Below are 23,694 nucleotides of genomic sequence, written 5' to 3'. Positions count from 1 at the left end.
TTTAAAAGATGTGGAATTCTGTACTTCTCTTTCACTGTTTGTGTGTGTGTATGTTTTTAATACGAAATATATTTCTAGTGTTGAAGATTCTACATTATTTAAGAAACTCAGGCAGTTTTTCACCAGAGACAGGAAAGGGCAGTGGTTGCTTGAAGTAATTACCATTGCTGCTTTCTGGTGCCCTTTTCATTTTATTTTAGTGGTTTTGAGCTACATGAATAACTAATAATGTACTATACTTAATAACTGATCTTCAGGCAGCTAGTAACTTATTTTCTATAGTTTAGCAGAATGATAGGATATTGTATAAGGAAGTGATGATGTTTTATAGAAAGCATGTTGAGGTCTGTCTGTGAATTTCCATTGTTAGAAGAGCAAATCCCTAAATTACACGTTTTATCTTTGTCTTTTGGGGTTTGAGGTCCTTTCATCTGTTTCCAGCAAAAGCTATACCTGACCTTTAAAAGCAGTGAAATTAACTCTGTAAGACTCAATCCAGAGTTTTAAAAAATTTTCTGCCTTACTAACTGCCCTCTCAGAAATCTATTCTTTCCCTCTGCCCGTGTCCCATTCCCCCAATCCTCCAGTAAAGCAAGATGAAGAACCTACAGAAGTTTAGGTGCTTATTGTATACTTATTTTATTCTATTTTAAAAATTAAACCTCCAGAATTTTGAGCAAATAACCGTTTTGGTTTATAAGGACTTCCTTTGAGCAAGTGTTAGGGTAAAGTTAACTGTGAGCTTTTAAATCATGCTAACAAATTTTTTTCCCCCCATATGTTTGGCTTATATCAAAGCTAGTGTTCACTGGGTAACATCTGTACTTGAATATTACCACTTCAGAAACCCTTTATGTGAAGCACTTTGCTAAGCAGTAGAGATGTAAAGATGAATCATGATTGCTGAGGATCTTAGGGGCACACATTAAAGAGATTTTAGTCTCATTTTCTTCCGCTCTTCACTTCTCTCCCTCCCTTCTTTCCATCTTTCGAAACAGTTTGAAAATATTTTTTTTTATTTTTTAAAGCATCAAAATAGATCATGGTAGTCACATTGATAATCTGCAAATGTTGAGGGAACATTCGTAGCAGGTGATATAACAACAAGTAGTGTAAGGTGATCCTCTCAGGGTACACTGTAGAAAAAACTGATGGAGTTTCAACATCTCGTTCCCCAAAGATCTACTTTGCCTTTTTTTTAAGCCTCATCTTTTTATATCACAATTTGATAAGCAAAATAAACCTATTGACCACTATCTTGTGTGCATGTATGCTAAGTTGCTTCAGTTGTGTCTGACTCTTTGTGACCCTATGGACTGTAGCCCACCAGGCTCCTCTGTCCATGGGACTCTCCAGGCTAGAATACTGGAGTAGGTTGCCATGCCCTCCGGGGGATCCTCCTGACCCAGGAATCGAACCTGTGTCTCTCATGTCTCCTGCATTGGTAGGAGACACTTTACCACTACTAGCACCACCTTGGAAGCCCAACCACTTTCTCACGACCTGCTAATTTTGAACTACAGAGTACGGCCAGGAAAAGAAGAAGAGATGAGAAACTTTGTGGTGGGTTCAATATTAATAATTAAATAATTAAGGTTATAGAGTCTTAGACTTTTAAGAGCTAAAAATAGCCTTAAAACCTGTCTACTCATTAGTTTATAAATGAGGCCTGGAAATTGGTTATACATATATGACACTCTTGAGTATGTTTTCTGTTGGATCTTATTTGTCAGTTATTAATTGTAAGACTGACTAACTTGAAGGGAAGGGTAGTAACTTCACTTACTGATTACAGACTTTTTATTTTAAAAGAAAAATAGTATTCAGTGGTTTCATGTACTATGTAATTCAAAGCAGAGTAGCAGATTGTTCCCTAACTGGAGATTTTGGAGGAATGTTTTCGATGACAATAGGAGTATTATTAATGTTTACAGTATTTTTATCAAACTTAACATATCATTCACTGGTTGTAGGGCACACTGTTATTACCATTAAAAAGAAAAAATGCTGCCAGTTTAGTTTTGAGATGCTATCAATTTTATGTTATATCCTTATTTCAGATACATTAAAGTATAAAAACAGAAAAGCAGATTTTAAGAATCAATGAAATATAATATATCAGTTGTCTTTCCACAAATAGATATCAGGATTGTTTAAGAACTACCCCTACACCCTTAAATTAGTTGAATATTTCTCCCTGGAACTTATTTTCACTATTTTTTGTTGTTCCTTAGGAAAGAGTACAGTGATGATGATGTTTAGTTGCCAAGTCATGTCTTAACTCTTCTGGCAGCCCATGGACTGTAGCGCGCCAGGCTCTACAGTCCATGGGATTTCCCAGATAAGAATGGAGTGGGTTATCATTTTCTTCTCCAGGGCATCTTCCTAATCCATGATCAAACCCAGCATCTCCTGCATTGCAGGCAGATTCTTTACCACTGGGCCACCAGGGAAGTCCCAATACAGTGATAAATAGGCTCAGAACTCAGCTTTCAATTTGAATGAGAACAGTTCTAATGTGATGAGGTTATTTACAGTATTTTGCTAATAACATTTACCTCTTTGTGCACTTCACATCTGAACATGAGATGTAGAATTGGATAGGAGAGTCCAAAAAAGATGAAAGTTGATGCAGACAAATGACTGGACTGTCGAGAGATCATGCTCAATCTCTTCTAAAAATCACTCACCCCCCCTTTTTTTTTTTTGGTTTTTTTTTTTTTGTTTTTTTCTTTTGACTTTGCTGGTACTATCTAATTTAGTCCCCAGCATTTTTCTTGTTAGACACCCTTAGTTATTGTTGAAACAAAACTTGATTCTTTACTTGTCAACTGACCTACTTTTAGGTAGTCCTTTAGGACTACTCTGTGGCCCTTTGGTAGGCTTGATTATATCGTCTACATTCACTATATTATGCTTAGTGCAGTGGCCATTATAGTTTCTTAAGATTGATTCTAGTTGAAAAACTTTATGCTTGGTTTATGTCCTTTAAGTAGAACAAGAGAATGAAGTAGGTCTACGTAGATTCTCAGCACCAAATAGTTTAAAGCAGTGAAACTTGTCAGACTCCTTAGTGTTACATGGGAGGAAAATGAGACTCAGATTCTGACCTACAGAAATTAATGGCAGAATTATAAGTAGAACTAACAGTTCCTGATCTCACAGGGAGATGTGATTATATTATATTTGGCTCTTACCCAAACATTTATAGTTAAGATAAAGCAACTTCATCTCTACAGAGAAATGAAAAAACTAAATGTGTCTGGATAATCTAAAAATCTTATTATTCCAGTCAAAAATTTGATGTGGTAAAGAATCTAATGCAAGAGATGCGGGTTTGATCCCTGAGTCGGGAAGATCTTCTAGAAAAGGAAATGGCTACCCACTCTAATATTCTTGCTTGGGAAATCCCATGGACAGAGGAGCCAGGTGGGCTACAGTTCATGGGGTTGCAAAAGAGTTGGATACAACTTAGTAACTAGACAACAAGAAAACCTGTATATAAAAATAAATGAAGGGTGCATATAAATTCTCCTTTTCAGAATGTTCATTGACATATTCTTCCAATTTCCAAATATCCTACCTTCAAGATAGCTTTTGATTAAAAAAATTCAATTTTAAATGGTATGTGTCTACTACATTAAGTAATTTACCTTTGCCATTTAGTTCTTAAGTCTTTTGTAATTGAATAATGAATTAGAAGTGCTTATTTTAAGAGAAATAAAAATAAATGCAGTCCCTTAATAATGACCTTTGTCAAAATAGTTATTGCTGAATTTTATGTTTTTTGTTTGTTACCACAATCAAACATAGTTTTTGTAAAAGATAGACTTTGTGTGATAAATGATAGCATATTTTACAGGACCACTTTAGATATCTGATAATCTAAATAATAATAGGAAATTTTCACCCACTAAATTCATTTGCCATTCATTTGAAAAATATTCAAATCTTCTTTTTATGAATATTTGCATTTGAATGTATCGATTCATAATATATATTTATTGTGATATATAACTTAATGTAAAGAGAAATACAGAAGTGCATAAAGAAGAGAAAATCACTCAAAATTTTTAAAAAGGTTGTTGCTAGTCATTGAGGAGGAATAGAGCATAATAAAGAGCTTGCTACCTCAACTAGAATCTCTGTTCTACCACTTACTGACTAACGAGCAAGTTTATGAATCTCATTTCTTCAGGTTATGCATCTGTAAAATGGGGTTAATAGTATTAGCAACCTGACAAGGTTCTTGTGAAAATTAAATAAGTTGATACATGTGAAGTGCCCTGACATATTAAGTGCTGTATGTTGTTTTGTTGTTAAAGCCGTAATAGTTTTGTTCTTTAATGGCTGAGTTAAGTTTTTAGCCAAGCCTGAAAAAAAATTTTGAGAACTAATAAAATACAAGTAATAATTTTGCAGGGAATTCATGTAAGTGTTTCATACACATTTACTTATTAGTATATTTGTATGCTTATTTTTACAAATAAAACTGAAACAGATAAAGTGACCTTACTTTAAATTACCATAATAATAGAACATATTGCATTAAATTCTTTTTTTTTTTTTGCATTAAATTCTTTTGGCATTCAGGGTGGGGGATGGAGAGTGAAGATTGGTGGAAATGGAGAGACATGTAATATGTTATTAAGTGAAGTTTAATTTGCTTCACTTGTCTATATGAAGTGTCTTGGGTAGAGCTAAGACTGGAAAATAGGGCCCTCAAGTATCAGTCACATTGATAATGGAGTTACCTCTCAGTCACAGATGCTAGTGAGGAAGAGACAGAGGACACATAATTAAATAACAGGTAATTATATTTTTCCACATTGAAATACCTTGTAATTGATAGAAGCCCATTTGTCTTTGTATTGTAAAGGTGTACATAAACGTTGATATACATTTCTATAACACGTAGGCAGGTGGAGATGAGCAGTGGATTTCATGGCAATATGGCATATTGGCCTGGTGGGTAATCCACATTTGAGCTAAAATGATAATTCTAACTTAGTCCTTGGAATTCTTTATAGCCAGTGACTTGAAACAGATTTCCAACTGGAGCTATTTTTTTCCCCTAAGTTATTTTCAAAATTTGAGACTATGGCTATAAAATGAAGTTGAGAATCTTTTGTTAAAAGAGCAAAATAGTTTTGAAAGTTAACAACATGATGCATTATCTTAAAAATATCACCCACTCTAGAACTCTTTCTCATGCATTGTTTCTTATTAAGCCTTCACAGCTTTGCAGTAGGAATAGTACTAGCCTGTTATTTTTTTTCTTTGCAGATGAGGAAACAGGCTTAGCTGAGTTCTTTGCGAAAGTTTAAAGGTTAAAACTTAACATTAAGTGACAGTTGGGACGAATACAGAGTATTGAACTTAATCTTTCCACAACAATATTGTCTCAAAAATTAATTATCTTAATGTAACTTGGCATAAAAATGATTTTGCAAGTGTTACAGACCACTGTTGTACAGAATAGACATTCCTTAAAGATTCTAAATTCACAGAATCAGAATCCTGCAGTTGAAGATTTCCAGAAGATCATTTTGGCCTTTGTTCAGATGTTTTTGATTGCAGCCCCTAAGATATGTTTCATTCCTGTGCATATTTGCCTGTATGTATAATTGAAACAGAAGTTTCACAGAATAGTGGATGCCAATACTGTGTAATGCATTTGGATTTTTTTCACTTATTTGGTTTGCATTGAATGTATTGAGCTACCCACTAATGAACTGCAGTTGGCAGCTTGAAAAACATTGACCCAGGGCAACTGACCTGAATCTTGAATTTATGAGATTTTATTTTTTATAGACACATTAGAATGTCCCAAATAGTCATGCTATCTAAACTAATTACTTTAGGGCTGACTGTAGTATACTTACTCTGATGATGTTTGCGTTGCTCAAAACCATTTTAAAGATTCTCGTTGTAATAGTTGTAAAAATATGAATACCCTTATTCTGTTTTGGCAAATTTAAAATCACTTTGGCAAATAAGATGGATGATCAGTCAGGCATGCTGTTAGTAAATTTCAGATACATAAGACAAATTGCAATGTAAATGTTTCACATTAGAATATGGTATTGATTTTATGATTAATTTCATAATAACAGCAATCACTATTACTTGATAGATACAAAAGGCATTTGATAAAGATTTATAGTTGAAGAAATGTTGAAACTAGGATTTGATAACTGTTAGTAAGAAGTTAAGAGTAAGGATATCAGCAAAAATAAGCCTCATCTGCTTTTAAAAAAGTGAATATAAAATGTCTCAAATCCATTAAAATGGTAATTTATACTAAAGTATTATTAACAGACCATAAACTGCTTCCCTAAATGTATTTTTCTTGATTGAAATTATTTTATTTATGATTTAATAGATAGACTTAATTCTTGAGTTTCTATTCTAATAAAGAATTACAAGTCAACAGTTTTGAAGTCAACTTCTATGAGCCTTTGTTTCTCCTGAAATAATTTGAGGAATTTTTGCTATCTTGACTTCTTTCCCCATGTCCTAATCTTACAACCCAGGTTTGTTATATACATAATTAACAGGAAATCTAATTCTAATTTCATATCAAATCAGTAGTTAAAAAGTAACCCTTCTAGAATTCTGTGCCAGTTTCTTTTTACCCTATTTTTCCATTATCTGTAAGACTAAATCTTTGCCTTTACTGGCTTTTTACCAGTTAGCTTCCTGTTTCCATTTAAAATATATCAAAAGCATTATCTTTTATTTGCTCCTGCCCCTACGATTTATTTTGTTTTCATCCTAATACTGTCTTTCATCTTCTTTCCACTTTTTCCACTCACTAGCTAGAGATGATCGCTATGGAAAATCCTGCAGACTTGAAGAAACAGTTGTATGTGGAATTTGAAGGAGAACAAGGAGTTGATGAGGGAGGTGTTTCCAAAGAATTTTTTCAGCTGGTTGTGGAGGAAATCTTCAATCCAGATATTGGTAAATATTTTAGTGATGTGATCATGGTGTCGTATCTTTTTGAATTAAGAATTTATTTACCTAGGTTTACAAATATTTTCAGTTATGAAGAGCAACAGAAGATTTTGGTATGAATTAACTAGAATCACAGATAATGACTGAATTTGTGGGCTTTTGGGATTGATACTGCATCACTCATTCATTCAAGTTCTTATTTAGATTACTTAGCAACATATTTTAATATAGGAAATTATCTCTTATGTAAAAGAAATTGAAGACATTTTAGAATGATACATTAGAACAGTTGAAGAAATGTTTTGCTCTTTTTCAGTCTAAAATACTCATTACCCGTAGCATTTCTGAGATAAGAGTTTTATAGAATAATGATTTGAAGACTATTGAGAATGTCTCACAAGTGTATCGTGCTCAAAATTTGGGTGTACTTATTGATAGCAAATTAATTTTCTACAGCATTTCTTGGGTCTAATATAATATTTTCCCACACTTTTTGGACTCCAGAACCCTTTTTCCATCCCACATCTAGTAGCTTTTGCTTTCCAGAAGAGTTTATATTTGAACATGATTTGGGAGAGATTGATCTATAATATGTCAGTCTGAAAATGAAGAATTTGGGTTTCACTGATAGACAAAATAATTTGGATAATTCTGATCTGATTTAATTTCTACAGTATAAACCTTGGTTACTGGGGTTGCTTACTTTTAAAATCGAATGCATGACAATTAGAGGAAAAGAAGTCCTCTAAAGGTACCATCATAATTGTGAAGAACGTGGCATAGAATAATGCACATCATTTCCTGTTGATTCTCAGTGTGTACACTGAATTGACTTTTCTATATTTGTTGTTAGTCTGCTTATAAATGGAAGTAGACATTTTGACTTCATGACATAAACATAGTTAAGGTAAGACTTAGTATTTTAGCTAATGTTTTTTAATAATCTGAAGACTATGTCATTTATATTTTGCTCAAAGTAAACTTTAGATGTATAAATCTGTGCTGTTTTTGAGATAGAAAATTAATTTATAAGCTTCATTAAAAACCATGGTGTTTTTGAGATATAAAATTAAAAGCTTCATATTTTTGGTGAACTTTAGCTCTAGGTCTTTATGTATCTAAAAATGTTAAACATTAATTATAAAGTATATTTATATTATATGCAGAAATACTTTTAAGAAAAAACATACATTAAACAATTTTGCTTGATAGTAAAGCAATTAAAATGATGACAATAGAAATAATCAAAAAGGAATATTTTAGAAGAGCCACCCTTTATGGAGCTTTTCTTGTAGGGACCTGAAGATAAATGTACCACGAATGGAATCTCTTGGACTTTTAAGATTATTATCTTTCAAGCACAAAGATGAGAGTAGTGACCTGTGTAATTTACATTCTCATTAATTTGTAGCTTATAGCTTTTGAGTCCAAGGACATACATTTGTGATATTTCTTCAGATTTATTAATTATAATTATTTTTAACTGTTCTGATCCAGTTAATGCCATATTTATAATTAAATGAAGTTTTTAGCACTTCACTAGATGTTGTAATTTCAGCCTGTAAAAAAAAGTTGGATATAAACTGAGATTCAAGTATGAATTAGGTAATTTATAAAATTTTATTTTGTGAACATTAAGTTGCATTAGAAAAATGTCTTAAATTCGTGTTTTTAGGATCAACAGGACCCTTTAAATTTCCCTTTATATTTAACTTCAACTAAATGTGAAAATGAAGAAACATTTTTAAAGCTGTTTAAAAAACTTAAAAACTGGTTGATTTCTTAAAAAAAAAATGTTGATTTCTAAGGTTTATTCTATTGGAACTTCCCCCTCTTTCCTAGATCTAATTCTTAAAATATTTTCATTTAGTTTCATAGTAGCAACTGAAAAACATTTTATAGTAAAATGAAATTGTTAATTCAATTACAATATCATTTAACCTTTATCTTAGACATTTCTTTACAAGGAAAGAGATAAGTCTACCATGGTAATGGCTATTTAGATTCCTATTTTTAAATGAGTGATATAAATAGTGACCATGTGAAATTAAAAGAAGACTACAAATTAGTTTTGTTTTACTTTTTGGCTCACAGTTAATGTGTGTATTAAATGGCTTTGGGTTTTGGACATAATCTTAAGTTTATCAAGTTTGCCTGAGTTTAAGTACTTGGTTTCTTTGTTACAAAGGTGCTTGAAAAATTTAATGGAACCATTATGCAATTTGGAGGAAAAAAAGACTCTTAATGAAATTCAAAATTGTTTTTTAAAACAGTATATGTGGATTAAATATGTTTTAATAAGTGAAACATTTTCAACATATTATTCTTTTTTTCTTTTGCATTTTTCAACCATTCAGTGGTGAAAATATGAATGCAAGTTAACTTCTGATTTGTGTTAATAGAAGATTAGAGAACTTGAATTTAATGAACAGTTTTCCTAACTTAGAAAATGCCAACAGAATGGCTTATTACTTTAAATATATGCTACACAATTTGTAGCATTCATATGTATTTGAACTTTGTTTTAGCAAGTCCTGATGTAACAGAAAAAAGCCCTAATGCAAATAAGATTACATGTGTAATTATTTTATATTTATTTTTGTATTTTATATGTATAATTATTTGCTCATCTGTCGAATAAACTATGAAAGTAATACATTTAAAAAAATCATTTCTTACAGGTATGTTCACATATGATGAATCTACAAAGTTGTTTTGGTTTAATCCATCCTCTTTTGAAACTGAGGGTCAGTTCACTCTGATTGGCATAGTACTGGGTTTGGCTATTTACAATAACTGTATACTGGATGTACATTTTCCCATGGTTGTCTACAGGAAGCTAATGGGGAAAAAAGGAACTTTTCTTGACTTGGGAGACTCTCATCCTGTAAGTCTTGTCATTTTTTATTCTTTTAGATTTTATTTAAAAGCAAATACAGAATTTAATTTATATAAAATTTTTAAAGCTTTGATTTGAAATCTTTGTTAATATTTATACCTAGTAAGATAAACGTATTTTATTATCTATCTGAAATGCCTTAAACACTTGAAAACCTGAAGGAGAACTTGTTACAAGCAAGTCAGCTTTGCAAGGTTGATTCTGTAGAAAAGTATTTCTAATTTTTTTTTTTTAATGGAATCATGAGATTTCTGGGTTGAGTCAGAGCTGCTTAGTTAGGGGCTCTGGTGGCTGCAGCCAGCCCCACCTTACCCTTGAGATGCCTCTAAGGGTCTCAATAGAGCACAGTGTGAGACCCATAGCTAAGTAGCTGGTGTAGGGTTTCTCAGCAGAGAGAGGCGTTACCACTGACTGACCATCTTTCTTTATGTCTGCATAGGAACTACTAGAAGAGGGGTACTGTTTGTGCTTTAGTTTTTACTGTTAGTTTGTTTTTTTAATCTTTTCCCAAGAAGAGTGATACAGATTGTTGTATTTTATAGTTCTGTGGTAGGCTTAATTTTTCCTTTTCTGATTGGTAGGTTCTGTATCAGAGTTTAAAAGACTTACTGGAGTATGAAGGGAATGTGGAAGATGATATGATGATCACTTTCCAGATATCTCAGACAGATCTTTTTGGTAATCCGATGATGTATGATCTAAAGGAAAATGGTGATAAAATTCCAATTACCAATGAAAACAGAAAGGTAATAAATGTTTTTATGTCATCCTTGTCTTTGTCTCTTTAATAACAGAATTTTAAAGCATATATGTGTGCGTTTGTGTGTATACTGCTTCAGTTGTGTCCCATTCTGTGTGACCGTATGGACTGTAGCCCGCCAGGCTCCTCTGTCCAGGGGATTCTCTAGGCAAGAGTACTGGAATGGGTTGCCATACCCTCCTCCAGGGAAAGCACATACGCTTGTGGTTTTTAAAGAAGTTTCTAATGCATCTGTACAAAGAAATCAAGTAACTAAGTTCTTATAAATGAAACAGCCACAGTTGTTTAAACCTTGACTAAAGGCTGGTATGAGAGCACATGGTTGGGCACTGAACCCCTCCTAGAGAAAGATGCCCCGAGTGGGCGACAGTGCACGGCTCGGTGTGGCTGTGGGGTGAAGCAGGAAGAAGGCTGTAGAGGGTAGGAAACAAGGGAGATCCTAATAACCGAATGGCCAATAATTGCTTCTAATGCACACACAGATACACATGCCTTAAATAAACATCCGAAAAGTTCTAAAGAATAAATATTTTAAAGAAATCAGTTTTGTGTTTTCTGTTGACTGGAAAAGTATGTATCTGGAAACGGGAATAACCCAGAATATAACCCAGGGGAATTATGATATATATTAAACCTTTAAGAAGAATGTTTATATTAATACAATTTTTGATAAAATATATTAATTAAGTTGGGATACAGAGTATATCTTCCTTTTTTTATTTGATACAATAGTTTGCTCACCAAGTGAAACACCGATATTTTTGTTGAAACAGATAACAGTAGGCAGCTTCCCAAATATTCTAGAATAGGAAACATGAAAGACTACCTTGTTTGCTCATTTCCAGTACATTGCACTCTATTAAAAATGTCAGCTTTTATAGATTGATGTATAAATGGTTTAAATGGTTTAAATGTTTTTGCGTTTGCATAACCTAATTGAGAGAACTTTAAAATTGTATCAAGGCCCAGCTTTTATATTCAGTTTTGTTAATATCAAAGTTGAAACTTATGTGTACGTGGCCTCTTTGGTGGCTCAGAGTGTAAAGAATCTGCCTGCATTGCCGGAGACCTAGGTTCAGTCCCTGGGTCAGGAAGATCCCCTGGAGAAGGGAATGGTGACCCACTCCAGTATTCCTGCCTGGAGAATCCAGTGGACAGAGGAGCCTGGCCAGGTACAGTCCATGGAATCACAAAGAGTTGAACATGACTGAGTGACTAACATATTGTCTATCATAGAGCGCTGTGAAATTGTTAAAGGTATTTTCCTTTGTGTGTGTAAAGTTTGAATTTTTAAAAATATTCTTGATTGTGTTTTTTTGGGGGAAAATAAAAACATCGTGCAGTCCAGTAGCTTGTATTTTGTTGTATTACGCATCATAAGACATTATTGTGGTTAATGTTTTCTGCAGGAATTTGTCAATCTGTATTCTGACTACATTCTCAATAAATCAGTAGAAAAACAGTTCAAGGCTTTTCGGAGAGGTTTTCATATGGTGACCAATGAATCTCCTTTAAAGTACTTGTTCAGACCAGAGGAAATTGAATTGCTTATATGTGGAAGCCGGGTAAGAAAGCAAGGGTTTCCAGAAATACCTTCTGTTGATCTATTGTTTGTAATGGTGTGGTGTAGATGTTAAGACGTGTTTTCTTGAATTTGCAGAATCTAGATTTCCAAGCACTAGAAGAAACTACAGAATATGACGGTGGCTATACCAGGGACTCTGTTGTGATTAGGTGAGGTTCTTAATTCTTAAAAGGAAGAATTAAAATTCACCAAAGGGATGGTAGGCTTTATGCTTTAGACCTTTGCCTCCAGGTTTTATTTCCCAAATAAGCAAACTCACAAATTCTCAATGTATAAAATTAAACGTATATTTGTAATATAATCACCAATTCATATTGTTCATCTTGTGACTTATTTCCTGAATAATGTTTTATGTAAGTGGCATGTTTTCTTCTTCATTGAGGGTATAAAGTATCTAATATTCCTAGTAATTCTGATTACAGTGTGCTTAGTGCCAGTTAGATGATGATGAAAATAGAACCACCTCTTCTGAATATTTCTCCTTTCTCTTGAACTCTGGGGAATGTTACTTACCTACCCTATATGAGGCACCTTTTGTGTGAAATGGTATATTCTTTGATTTAATCTTTATTACATAGCAAGGTACATACTAAAATTTTTATTTTATTTTCAAGACCTTGGCTCCAAATTCTCACAGGAAGGAGAGATTCCTAGTCTTAACTGTTCTCAAGGAGTTGCTCTTGCTATGTACCGTCTGCTTCTCTTTGCTACTGTCCAGTCCTGAGAGACACAGGCTTTTTCCTCTCCTGGTGAGATGGGGTAAAAAGAGACAAATGCCCTTTTGGCTGTCACTGGTAGAATGAGGTGAGGAAGCATTCTTGGAGGTTGTCTCTGAAGGTTATCACTCTAAGAATCAAGTATAGGAAGTCTATAATGAGTATCGCTTGTATCAAGAAATGAATATTTTATGTTCTTTTATTTTCCTTTGTTTTATTCTTCACTTTGGTTTGTGTGAGGTTATTGATAAATTTCCTCTGTTTAGCATACCTTTGGTCATTCCTAGTGGCAGTGTTGGAAGTTATTTACTTGTAGCAATTACTGTTCTGCTATTTACTTGAAGTTCAAAGGTGACCCATAAAAGAGTTGAAATAGCATGGATAAAAACAACAAAGGGTAACCTCACTTGTGAGTATTATCACAGCACTATCTCTGTTAGTGATAGTATTGATCACAGTTATGACTGTGGTGTCTTAATGTTTCTCTGAGGACAGTTGAAGGTATCTTGTGCTGCTCTTTATGGAGAAATGACTTTTTAAGTTAAGGTCTTAATTTTATTTCTTTTAGAATAACATAATTCCTACTTGATATATTATCTTAACATCATATGTGAATGTTTTTAAATTTTTTAAATTGAATTATAGTTGATTTGCAATATTGTGTTAGTTTCAGGTATACAGCATATTGGTTTTTTGCAGATGATATTTCATTATATGTTATTATAAGACTGGGTATAATTGCCCGTGCAGTCCTTGTTGCTTATCTAGTTTACATGTAGTTGTTTGTAGTTAATCCCATACTCCTAATTTGGCTCCCCTTCCCTATCCCTCCACCATTATATAAGGTTTCTGTTTATGTCTTGTAATTTTCTTTGCTCTGAATATGATATGATGTAACCATTCCTGATTTGTTTTGCTTTGCTCTTTGTTTGCATGATGTATCTCTTTCTTTTTTCTTTCAACCTATCGATGTTCTGAATTTGAAATGAGTTTCTTACAAATAGCTGAGTCATGTTTTTTTACTCTGTCAGTCTTTGCCTTTAATTGTTGTATTTAGACCATTTGTATTGAGGGTAATTATTGATACGGTAGGACTCAAGTCTGCTATTTTATTTGTTTTCTGTTTCTTTGCTCCTCATGGTTCCTTGTTGTCTTTTTGCCTTCTGTGAGTCACTTAGTTACTTGAACATTTTTAAGGATTTCTTCTTGATTTTGGTATTCTGTTTTTGTGCGTGTTGCTTAGTATAGTGTTCTTCATGGTTGCTGTTGGTATTTCTATCAATGTTTCTTCCAGTGAGGTATGGAAACCTTGTTTCCATTTGAGTCTCTTACTTTCCTCACATTTAAATACAATTGTCTTGAGTATTAGTGATGTTGTAATTTTTGTATCAGTCATCATATCTGATTTATAAAATTCATGAGGAGAATTATAGTCTGTTGTATGTTCCTTCGTTTCTGCTCTTTCTGTTCCGTCTGCCTCAGAATCCATCTTTTATCACTTCCTTTAGTTAGTATTCAAAGGCAGATCTGCTAATGACTAATTCTTTTAGTTTTCCTTTGTCAGAGGGTGATTTCCACTTTATTTCTGAACAGTTTTGTTTATACTGTTTGAAGTTTCTTAACCTCTTAAATCTGTGTGCTTCTGTCTTTCTGGGAGTGTTCTTTGCCATTATTTCTTGAAATGCTTTCTCAGTCGCACTCTCTTTTTCCTTTCTTTCTGTGCCTCTGATGACACCAGTGTTCAGTCATTTGTCACTGTCCCGTGTGCACCTAAGGCTCTTAGTTCTTTCAGTTTGTATTCTTATTTGCTCGAGTTTTGATCCTCGGTCATCTTGACTCTACTATTGAATCCATCTAGTATTTTTCTCTTACTGTGTGTTTTTCAGTTCTGTAGTTTGCATTTGGCTCTTTTTTTAATTGTAACCTAAATATTTTGCTAAGACTTAGTTTCTGATGTTTCAGTTTTGAAACACTAGAACTTATAATTGCTTATAGAATAATTTTTATGATGACCTCATTAAAATCCTAGGCAGTTGCAGTATGTTGTTCATCCTAGTGTTTGACATTGGTTGATTTTCTTTCTTTCATGTGATTTTCATAGTTCTTGGCTTGACAGGTGATTCTGGATTGTATGCTGGATATTTTGGCTGTTTTATTAGGAGACCCTGGGTCCTATTTACATCTTTTTACTTTAGTAGTAAAAAATGTGTGGGTCAATACTGTCGTGTTGTGTAGATAGACACAGTAGTTACTTCCAGCTCTTTGCTGTTAGAAGTCACAGTGGATTATTTCACTAATGGATTATTCCATACATAACATCAAACATCATCAAATTGGGAATTGCTGCTAAAAGTGGGATTGTTGAACTAAATGGTAGATATGTATGTAATCTTGTTGGCAAGATTCTCCACAGAAATTGTGACATTTTGCACTCCCACCAGTAATATACATGCATATCTCATTTCCTACAATTTTCCCAACCCAGTGTGTTCTTCAGTTCAGCTGTTTGCCTGTTAGTTGAGAAATTGCATTGTGACATAGAAAATGTCACAATATCTGTGGAGAATTTGGCAATATTTAGCAGAATATTTAACTCGGGCCATTTTTTTGTCAGCTGCTTTCATCCCTTTACAGCCAGAGGCTAATTTCAAGGGATACTTCTGTTTCCCAGGATGCCTCCTGCCCCTGCCAGGCATGATGTCTTTGTGAGATTGCCATTTTTTGTCCAAGATGCTGTCCTGTTCCCAGTGCTCTTAGCTGCCCTTTTGGGGTGACCCTCAGCCCATGTTGTTCTGCATACCCCACTTTTCCACATTGCTCTTCCTGGACTCTGCTAGTGTGGGCTCATGTGTATATAAACAGTTTTGATGTAGAACATAACACTTATAGGACGAGAAGAATTTTGCTCAGTATTTTCATTATAAAAACTGATAGTAACCCTAATGTTTTAAGTTCTAATTTTTTAGAAAGAAACAAAGGGACAGCTGAATTTGTCTCGATGACCACTGCTGGTCTGCTACTTTAGGATCTGCTTCCTCTATTCAAGGGCACCTGTTGGTCTGCCTCTTCAGATGTGGTGATGCATTTAGGCTTTAGAACACTCCTGAGGAGTGAGGAGGTTTTTTGCCCTGACAGAGGGCTCTGGGTTACTGCATGCTTGCTTTTCCTTGCCAGCCACCCAAAAAGGAATAACCTAGACTGTGGTGTGGTCTCTTTCCTTCCTAATGGAGAGATGTGCTAGCATGTTCCATGCTCAGTTTCCTGTTGTATTTTTTCAGTTGTTTTCTCTCAATGGGTGGGAGGTTTTTAAGAACTAAAGGATGGGGAGGATATTAGAATGTCAGGGAAGAGAAATGGCAAGACTTTGAAGAGCGCCAAGAATTCTAATAAAGCTGCTAATCTATGTTAGAAATAATGGCATTGCACCAACAGAAATACCAACATTTTTGTAAGAGAAATTGTATACTGGAATACTAGGGTATCAAAAACTAGAATTGTAACTGTGTGTAGGAAGTGTGACATTTTCTGTCAAGATTCTGGAAAGTACTTTCAAATAAATATTAAAATGCATTCCTCAGAAAACTACTAGAGTTCATCAGTGAATTTGGTAAAGTTGCAGGATACAAAATTAATATACAAAAATCTTTTGCATTTTTATATATAAACAATGAAAGACAAGAAAGACAAATTAATGAAATAATCACTTTTACTGTTGCATCAGAAAGAGTAACATGCCTAGTACTAAACCTATCTAAGGAGACAACTATACTCTAAAAACTGTAAGATCCTGATGAAAGAAATTGAAGATGACACAAACAGGTAGGAATACTACATTCTTGGACTGAAAGAGTCAGTGTTGTCAAAATAACTATATTATCCAAGGTAATCTACAGATTCGATGCAGTCCTACTTATCAGATTACTAGTGGCATTTTTCACAGAACTAGAACAAAAATTTTTAACTTTGTATGGAAACACAGAGACCCCGAATAGCCAAAGCAGTCCTGAGAAACAAAACTGCAGCTGAAGGAAACAGGCTTCCTGATCTCAGACTGTACTCCAAAGCTTTAGTAATCATAACGGTTGGTATTGGGACAGAAACAGAAATACAGGTCAATGAAGTAGAAAGCCCAGAGACACCTGCAGTCAGTTAATCTGTGTCAGAGGGACAGGAGTGTAATGCAGAAAAGACGGTCTCTTCAATAAGTGGTACTGGGAGAATGGGACAGCTACATGTAAAAGAATGAAATTAGAATATTCTCTAATTATACACAAAAATAAACTCAAAGTAGATTAAAGACTTAAGATATGTACTATAAAAATCTTAGAGGAAAACATAAGCAGAACACTCTTTGACATAACTTTTAGCAATATCTTTTTGAGATAATGAAAATAAAACCAAAAAGAAGCAAACGAGAATTAAACCTAAAAAAAGCTTTCCTCAGCAAAGGAAACCATAAGCAAAACAAAAAGACAACCCACATAATGGGAGAAAATATTTGCAAATAGAAAAGACTAATAAAGGGTTAATCTCCAAAATATCCAAACAGCTCATGCAGTTCAATATCAAAAAAGCAAACAGTCTAATCAGAAAATGGACAGAACCTGAATAGACATTTCTCCAAAGAAGACATACAGATGGGCAAAAATCACATGACAAATGGTCAACATCACTAATTATTAGAGAAGTGCAAATCTGAACTACAGTGAGGTATCACATCACACAGAGTGGCAATCATCAAAAAATCTACAAAAGATAAATGCTAGGAGAGAATGTGGAGAAAAAGGAATCCTCCTACACTATTAATAGGAATGTAAACGGTTATAGCCCCTTTGGAGGATAGTATGGAGGTTCCTTAAAAAACTAAAAGAGCTACCATATGATCCAGCAATCACACTCCTGGGCATATATCCAGAGATAACCATAATTCAAAAGGATATGTGCACCACAGTGTTCTTTGCAGCATTATTTACAATAGCCAAGAAATAGAAGCAACCTATATGTCCATTGAGAGAGGAAATGGATAAAGAAGATATGATACAAAAGAATATTACTCAGCCATAAAAAGGATGAAATAATGTCATTTGTAGCAACATGGATGGACCTGGAGATGATCACACTAAGTGGAGTAAATCAGAGAAAGATACATCATATATCAATTATATATGGAATCTAAAAAAGAAAATGATACAAATGAACTTACAAAACAAACATACCAAGTGAAACAAACTTAATGGTTACCAAGGGGGAAAGGTGGGGAAGGGATAATTCAGAAGTTTGGGATTAACATACACACACTATGTATTAAAGGGGGACTATGTATAAAAAGGGACCTACCATATGACACAGGAAACTCCACTCAGTATTTCATAGTATCATGAGAAAAGAATCTGAGAAAAGATGGATCTATGCATATGTACACCTGAAACTGTATATGTTAAATTTATGGATACTTTATTATTGAAAGTATAGATTTCAGTTGCTCTTTTTCAAGATTGCTCTTAATGAACTTGCATTTTGTTTTTAGAGTAAATTTAACAAGCATCATTATAATGTGACTTCTATCACATAGGTTTTAGGAATGCCAGGGATTAGATTATTCTCAGTATAATTGCATATGATACATATATGAGAATAAGCCCCAAGTCCCCTTCCACAGCAGACATACTATTGATAAAAGTATTCTCGTTTATATAAACATTGTGTCCTTTTGTATTAGTATTTTTAGGTATGAGGGGTCTTGTGTTTTCTTTTGTCCCTACTCTCTGTCTGACCTTCTCCCCTTGAAGTTACTATGTAAGGCTTAAGTAGAGGGACATAGCTGTCATCTTCAGTTCACAGGACTTTGGTTTTGCCTTTTGTTTGTTACTGACTATATATTTACATTTGGTGTAATTGTTTCATTTTGTTGTTGCCAGTTTTTACTGTTGCAGATAATGTAGCGATGAACAAAAGCTTTTATATTTTTGAAAATAGTTTTCTTAAATTTGCATGAGTGGAAGTCCTAGCTCCTAGATCCCCAGAAAAGAACCTTCATGCTCTTGATATTGACCTCCAAGTTACCTCCTATTATGGTTTTAATGCAAATCACAAACTTAAATTAGTGCTAGCAATAGTGAATGCCAAACTAAAATCGGTATTTTATCTTTTCTCATTAGGGAGTTCTGGGAAATTGTTCATTCATTTACAGATGAGCAGAAAAGACTCTTCTTGCAGTTTACAACAGGCACAGACAGGGCACCTGTGGGCGGACTAGGAAAATTGAAGATGATAATAGCCAAAAATGGTCCAGACACAGAAAGGTAATTATTAAATTGTGACTATATACTGAAAACCTTGGCTTCCATATTATTACACATGTGTGATCTATCCAGAAGCTTCTGAGCACATTTGCAGTTTTTAATAGAAATTTCCAAGTCACATAAAATGTTAGTTTAGCCAGTGCTTTGCTGCTAATGTTCAAGAAAATCTTTAAACACTGGGCAGGTTAAAAATTACAGAGTTCACTTGATTTGAAATTTTACAACTTGGTATGATTCTTAAAGTTTTCGGTTGAGAATTTTTTTAATTGAAAGCCACATTATGTCATCTATTTAGAATAGTCAAGTTGAGGTTCACAAGATTGTTCAGCCCTAGATTATGCTAGTACCACCAATTTCAGTGTCCTAACATTAGTCGTGTTTCCTCTACTGTGCAAGTTAACATTTGGTGTGTAGTGGCTATATATGAGCAGTAGTATATTTAATAATTTAAATGTATAGAAACATTTCTTTCAGTGTTCTACTTGATTTGATATTAATGTAAATTTATTATCAAATCAATTACATAGTCATCCAGGAATATTTTGAATAAGCATTAAAGAGCCCAGACTGAAATTTTGAAACTGAGATTTGAATATTGTCTTCACTTAATGTTACTACTCAGTGATTTCAACTCTACAGTGGGGAAACTGACAGCCTGTAGGTTTACTGTGAGAAAGTTTAGTTAAATGAGCTCTCAGGGTTAAGAACCTATTAAAACAGTATCTGGTATGTGGTAATAACTTTGTGGATATAATATGTTATCATCAACCATCATCATTATTAGCACTGAGTAATTTATGAGGTAAAGATAAACTGCTGTTTGGTATCTGTATGGCAAAATCAAAGTTTATCTTTATGACTTGCATTAATGTGTACTGTGCTTTGCAAACCATCTCAACGTATATACCATCTAAAGTAGGATCATTTAGTACTGAGCATATCTGCCATGACTTATTTTCCTGTTTTTCCCCTTTCTCTCTATATAGGTTACCTACATCTCATACTTGCTTTAATGTCCTTTTACTTCCGGAGTATTCAAGCAAAGAAAAACTTAAAGAGAGATTGTTGAAGGCCATCACTTATGCCAAAGGATTTGGCATGCTGTAAAAAAACAAAAAATGGGAAGAAAAAGAAAAGAAATTTAAAATTTTAATAACTATAACAAGAGGGATAAAATTGGTGGTGGTGGTGTCCCAGTACAAAAAGGCTGTTAAATAGTGAGCCACAGTAGTCACCTATGTCTGTGCCTCCCTTCTTTATTGGGGATATATGGGCTGGAACAGCAGATTTCAGCTACTTATATGAACAAATCCTTTATTATTATTATTATTTTTCTTTTTTTTTTGCGTGAAAGTGTTACTTATTCTTTCACTTGTATGTACAGAGAGGTTTTTCTGAATATTTATTTTAAGGGTTAAATCACTTTTGCTTGTGTTTATTACTGCTTGAGGTTGAGCCTTTTTGCATATTTAAAAATATATACCAACAAACTACCCTCCCAAGGAAAATATTACCACCATTTGTAGACCATGTAACCTTCAAGTATGTGCTATTTTTTTTGTCCCTGTATCTAACTCAAATCAGGAGCTGTATTTTTTTTAAACAATTTGCTTTTGAAACTTGAAGTCTTGAAAACAGTGTGATGCAATTGCTGCTGTTCTAGTCCCCAAAGAGTTTTCTGTGCAAAAACCTTAAAATCAATAAAGATGGAAGGGAGAATTTGGAATGTTTAACTGCAGCCCTCAGAACTTTACTTTAGTAACAGCACAACAAATTAAAAACAACTCATGCCACAGTATGTTGTCTTCATGTGTCTTGCAATGAACTGTTTCAGTAGCTAATGCTCCTTCTTAGTATATGGAAGGACAGGGATTTGTTGTTGTTGTTTTAAGTTTATTGGGGAAAAGTGCATTTGGCCAAAAGAAATGATAGTCAAACCCTTTGCAAGAAAGATAAGTTTGTTGTTTATTATAAGCGTAAAGCATGTGAAAGTGCACTTAAATTTTTTATTCTTTGCTTATTAACCACATTTTAAATAGACAATCCAAAGTCTTCCCTTCTTGTCGCTATCATCTTATCCAGTCAGCCATTTTATCAAGGCACATGATCAGTGTTGGAACATAGTGGAAAGAATGGCTATTGTGCCTTGTTTTACTTAATCATACAGTAAGCAGAGACTTGGAAATGAATGGAACTGTTACTCTTAAGTCCTATTTACATTGTCTGTCCCCAAAGATTAAAGTTTATTTCAAAAAGTGTTAAATACTACTTTCACGTACTGTGGAAAAGTACAGGTAGATTTAAATTACTAGACATTCAGAAGTAAGTAGTTTCCCCTTTCTGGTCTTCTGTGTCTGTGATGTTTATTTCTTTTACTGCAATATAAAATAAAAGGATTATGTATTTTTAACTGAGGAGAGACATATTGATATATCCTTTTACTACAAGTTACAGCTAATGTGCTGAGCTTGTACCTCGATTGTTTTAACTGACCATGACAGATTAGTTTAATGATTTGTTTGAAATTGGCAGGAAAAATACAGCTTTCAATCATCAGAAGGGGAAAGAGGATGTCTTTCAGAATTATTTTAGTTCTTTTAGTAATTGAGACTTAACTGTTATGTACCATAATGCTAAATAAAACAGTGACATTTTTCACCATAATTTAGTGGAAAAAGAAAACATTGCTTTCCATATTGTGATAAGGTAACATGGGGTTTTTCTGGGCCAGCCTTGAGAACACTGTTAAAAATATATACACTACCTTGATTCAAGGGACCCTCATGCTGCTACAGTCACCTTAGGAGGCCTCTCATTCCTGTGCTTCTTGTGTATAATGAAAGTGAGAATACGAGAAATCAAATACTCTGGGGGCTTTTTGTATAATAAATTCGTGAAGAAATTTGTGTTCTTCAGTTTTCAAGTTTTATTATCACTACAGTATTGAAGTTATCCAATTGTAATCACATCTGTGTGAAGTTTTTGAATGGTCATTGAGTACAGATCATCAGGTATAGAATTCATATCAAATAGACTTTTAACAAACAGTTGAAAATAAACCTACCCTTGAAAATATTCTAAGAGAAAAGTTCATTGGTTGTCCAGACTACTTGCTCTCACTTTCAATATCTGTTTGTCCTGGGCATATTACCACTTCTTTTCTCATTGCCTCCTTTCCACTACTGTCTACAAAGTTTTCACTGAACAGTATCTTAAGCAAGAGGGAACAAATAGAAATTTTGACTATAGTGGTTAGTCCCTCTATCCCAGATGTCATGTTATAAAGTACTCTTTCTCCCAGATCACCGGGAAACTCTGGAGGAAATAAAAAACCAAAAACTAATTGGTTTTCCAGATGAAATATACAGTTTCTCCTTCATACCATCATTATAGAATATCTCAAGCATACAGTAAAGACACGGCCTGTGACCAAACTTTTCTGGAGCCTGGTAGCTTTGGCCAATGAATTGGATTTCCTACCCTATACAACTTTACTGGGCTCTGCTTAATTGTGTGATCAAATCCAATGACAATTTCTGTAGCTTTACTTTGGGATACATACTAACTAAGGAGGGAGATACATGAAATCAAGCTTCAAACAAAACTTGCTGATGGTATTCATTTCCCTATCGGTACACATCCATCTTATTAGAAAGGAAGGATGAGTGTAACCTGGCAACATCACTCAAAGAACTGTGCTGGGATTTCAGGCCCTTTCAAGGGGTTTTCTCAAGACTTTCATGCAGACTCAGAGGAAGGTAGTCTTCCTAAGGCTACTCCATCTGTAGTCATGATTCCCTTAACCTGTTTACCTCAAGTATCTTTTTTGACCTTCCACCAGCCTCTAAGGACCATCTCTTATATTCCTGCCCCTTCCCTGAGCCAATAGAGGATTCAAAACGCAACTTCTACTTCCTCTCTTTCCTTCTTTTACCCACAGTGTTAGTGTATGGAGAATTTCCTGGGGAGTCTAGAGAAGTGCAGTCTCAGTCTTTTCTTTCTTTACTGTTGATATCCAGTAGTTGGCATTTGTTAACCAATTGCAGGATGATTTTGGTGCAGATGTGCCCCTGTGAGAAATGCTTAAAACTTTTGCTATGCCACTAAAATACCTCTCCTGAAAGATTCTTAGAGCCTCCTCTTGAGAAACTCTGTTGCCAGTGAGAACTCTAACCTTGGCAGCACCCTGAACTTGGTTCAGCTGCTACCCTGTTCCTTTTTCAGTAGGGTGGATACTACTGTAATTCTAAAATTCTGACCTGTACTTGCCCAGTTCTGTCGGGTAAACCTCAACCACTCAAAAAGGTTGTTCTCCAAAACCGTGTCTTCTGCTCAGACTCTACCCCCAGAATATCTTTCTGGTATCTTAAAATCAATATACTTCAAAATGGAACTTTTGTCTCTACCTATCATTTATTGTTCCTTAAAAACATCCCTTTTGACTCAGTCTTCAGAATCCCTCACCCTTCAAT

At 34.1% G+C, this 23,694-nt stretch overlaps 1 protein-coding gene across 10 annotated transcripts in view; it reads left to right on the top strand.

Moving 5' to 3' along the window:
* Positions 1-21,020, top strand: part of UBE3A (ubiquitin protein ligase E3A) — a 94,433-nt gene extending 73,413 nt beyond the window's left edge. For all 10 annotated transcript variants that reach the window (XM_055555741.1, XM_055555737.1, XM_055555739.1 and 7 more), the window contains 7 exons: positions 6,822-6,966; positions 9,642-9,847; positions 10,441-10,605; positions 12,029-12,184; positions 12,280-12,353; positions 19,079-19,222; positions 20,209-21,020. In XM_055555741.1, the coding sequence (XP_055411716.1) occupies positions 6,822-6,966; positions 9,642-9,847; positions 10,441-10,605; positions 12,029-12,184; positions 12,280-12,353; positions 19,079-19,222; positions 20,209-20,329 (1,011 nt within the window). In that variant the 3' untranslated portion in view covers positions 20,330-21,020. The remainder of the gene's footprint in view (positions 1-6,821; positions 6,967-9,641; positions 9,848-10,440; positions 10,606-12,028; positions 12,185-12,279; positions 12,354-19,078; positions 19,223-20,208) is intronic.
* Positions 21,021-23,694: the final 2,674 nt, after the last annotated feature.

This window comes from Bubalus kerabau, chromosome 19 (genome assembly GCF_029407905.1).
Source record: "Bubalus kerabau isolate K-KA32 ecotype Philippines breed swamp buffalo chromosome 19, PCC_UOA_SB_1v2, whole genome shotgun sequence".
Classification (NCBI taxonomy): domain Eukaryota; kingdom Metazoa; phylum Chordata; class Mammalia; order Artiodactyla; family Bovidae; genus Bubalus; species Bubalus kerabau.
Note: the sequence above shows the minus strand (reverse complement) of the source record. Positions and strands in the feature narration are given on the sequence as shown.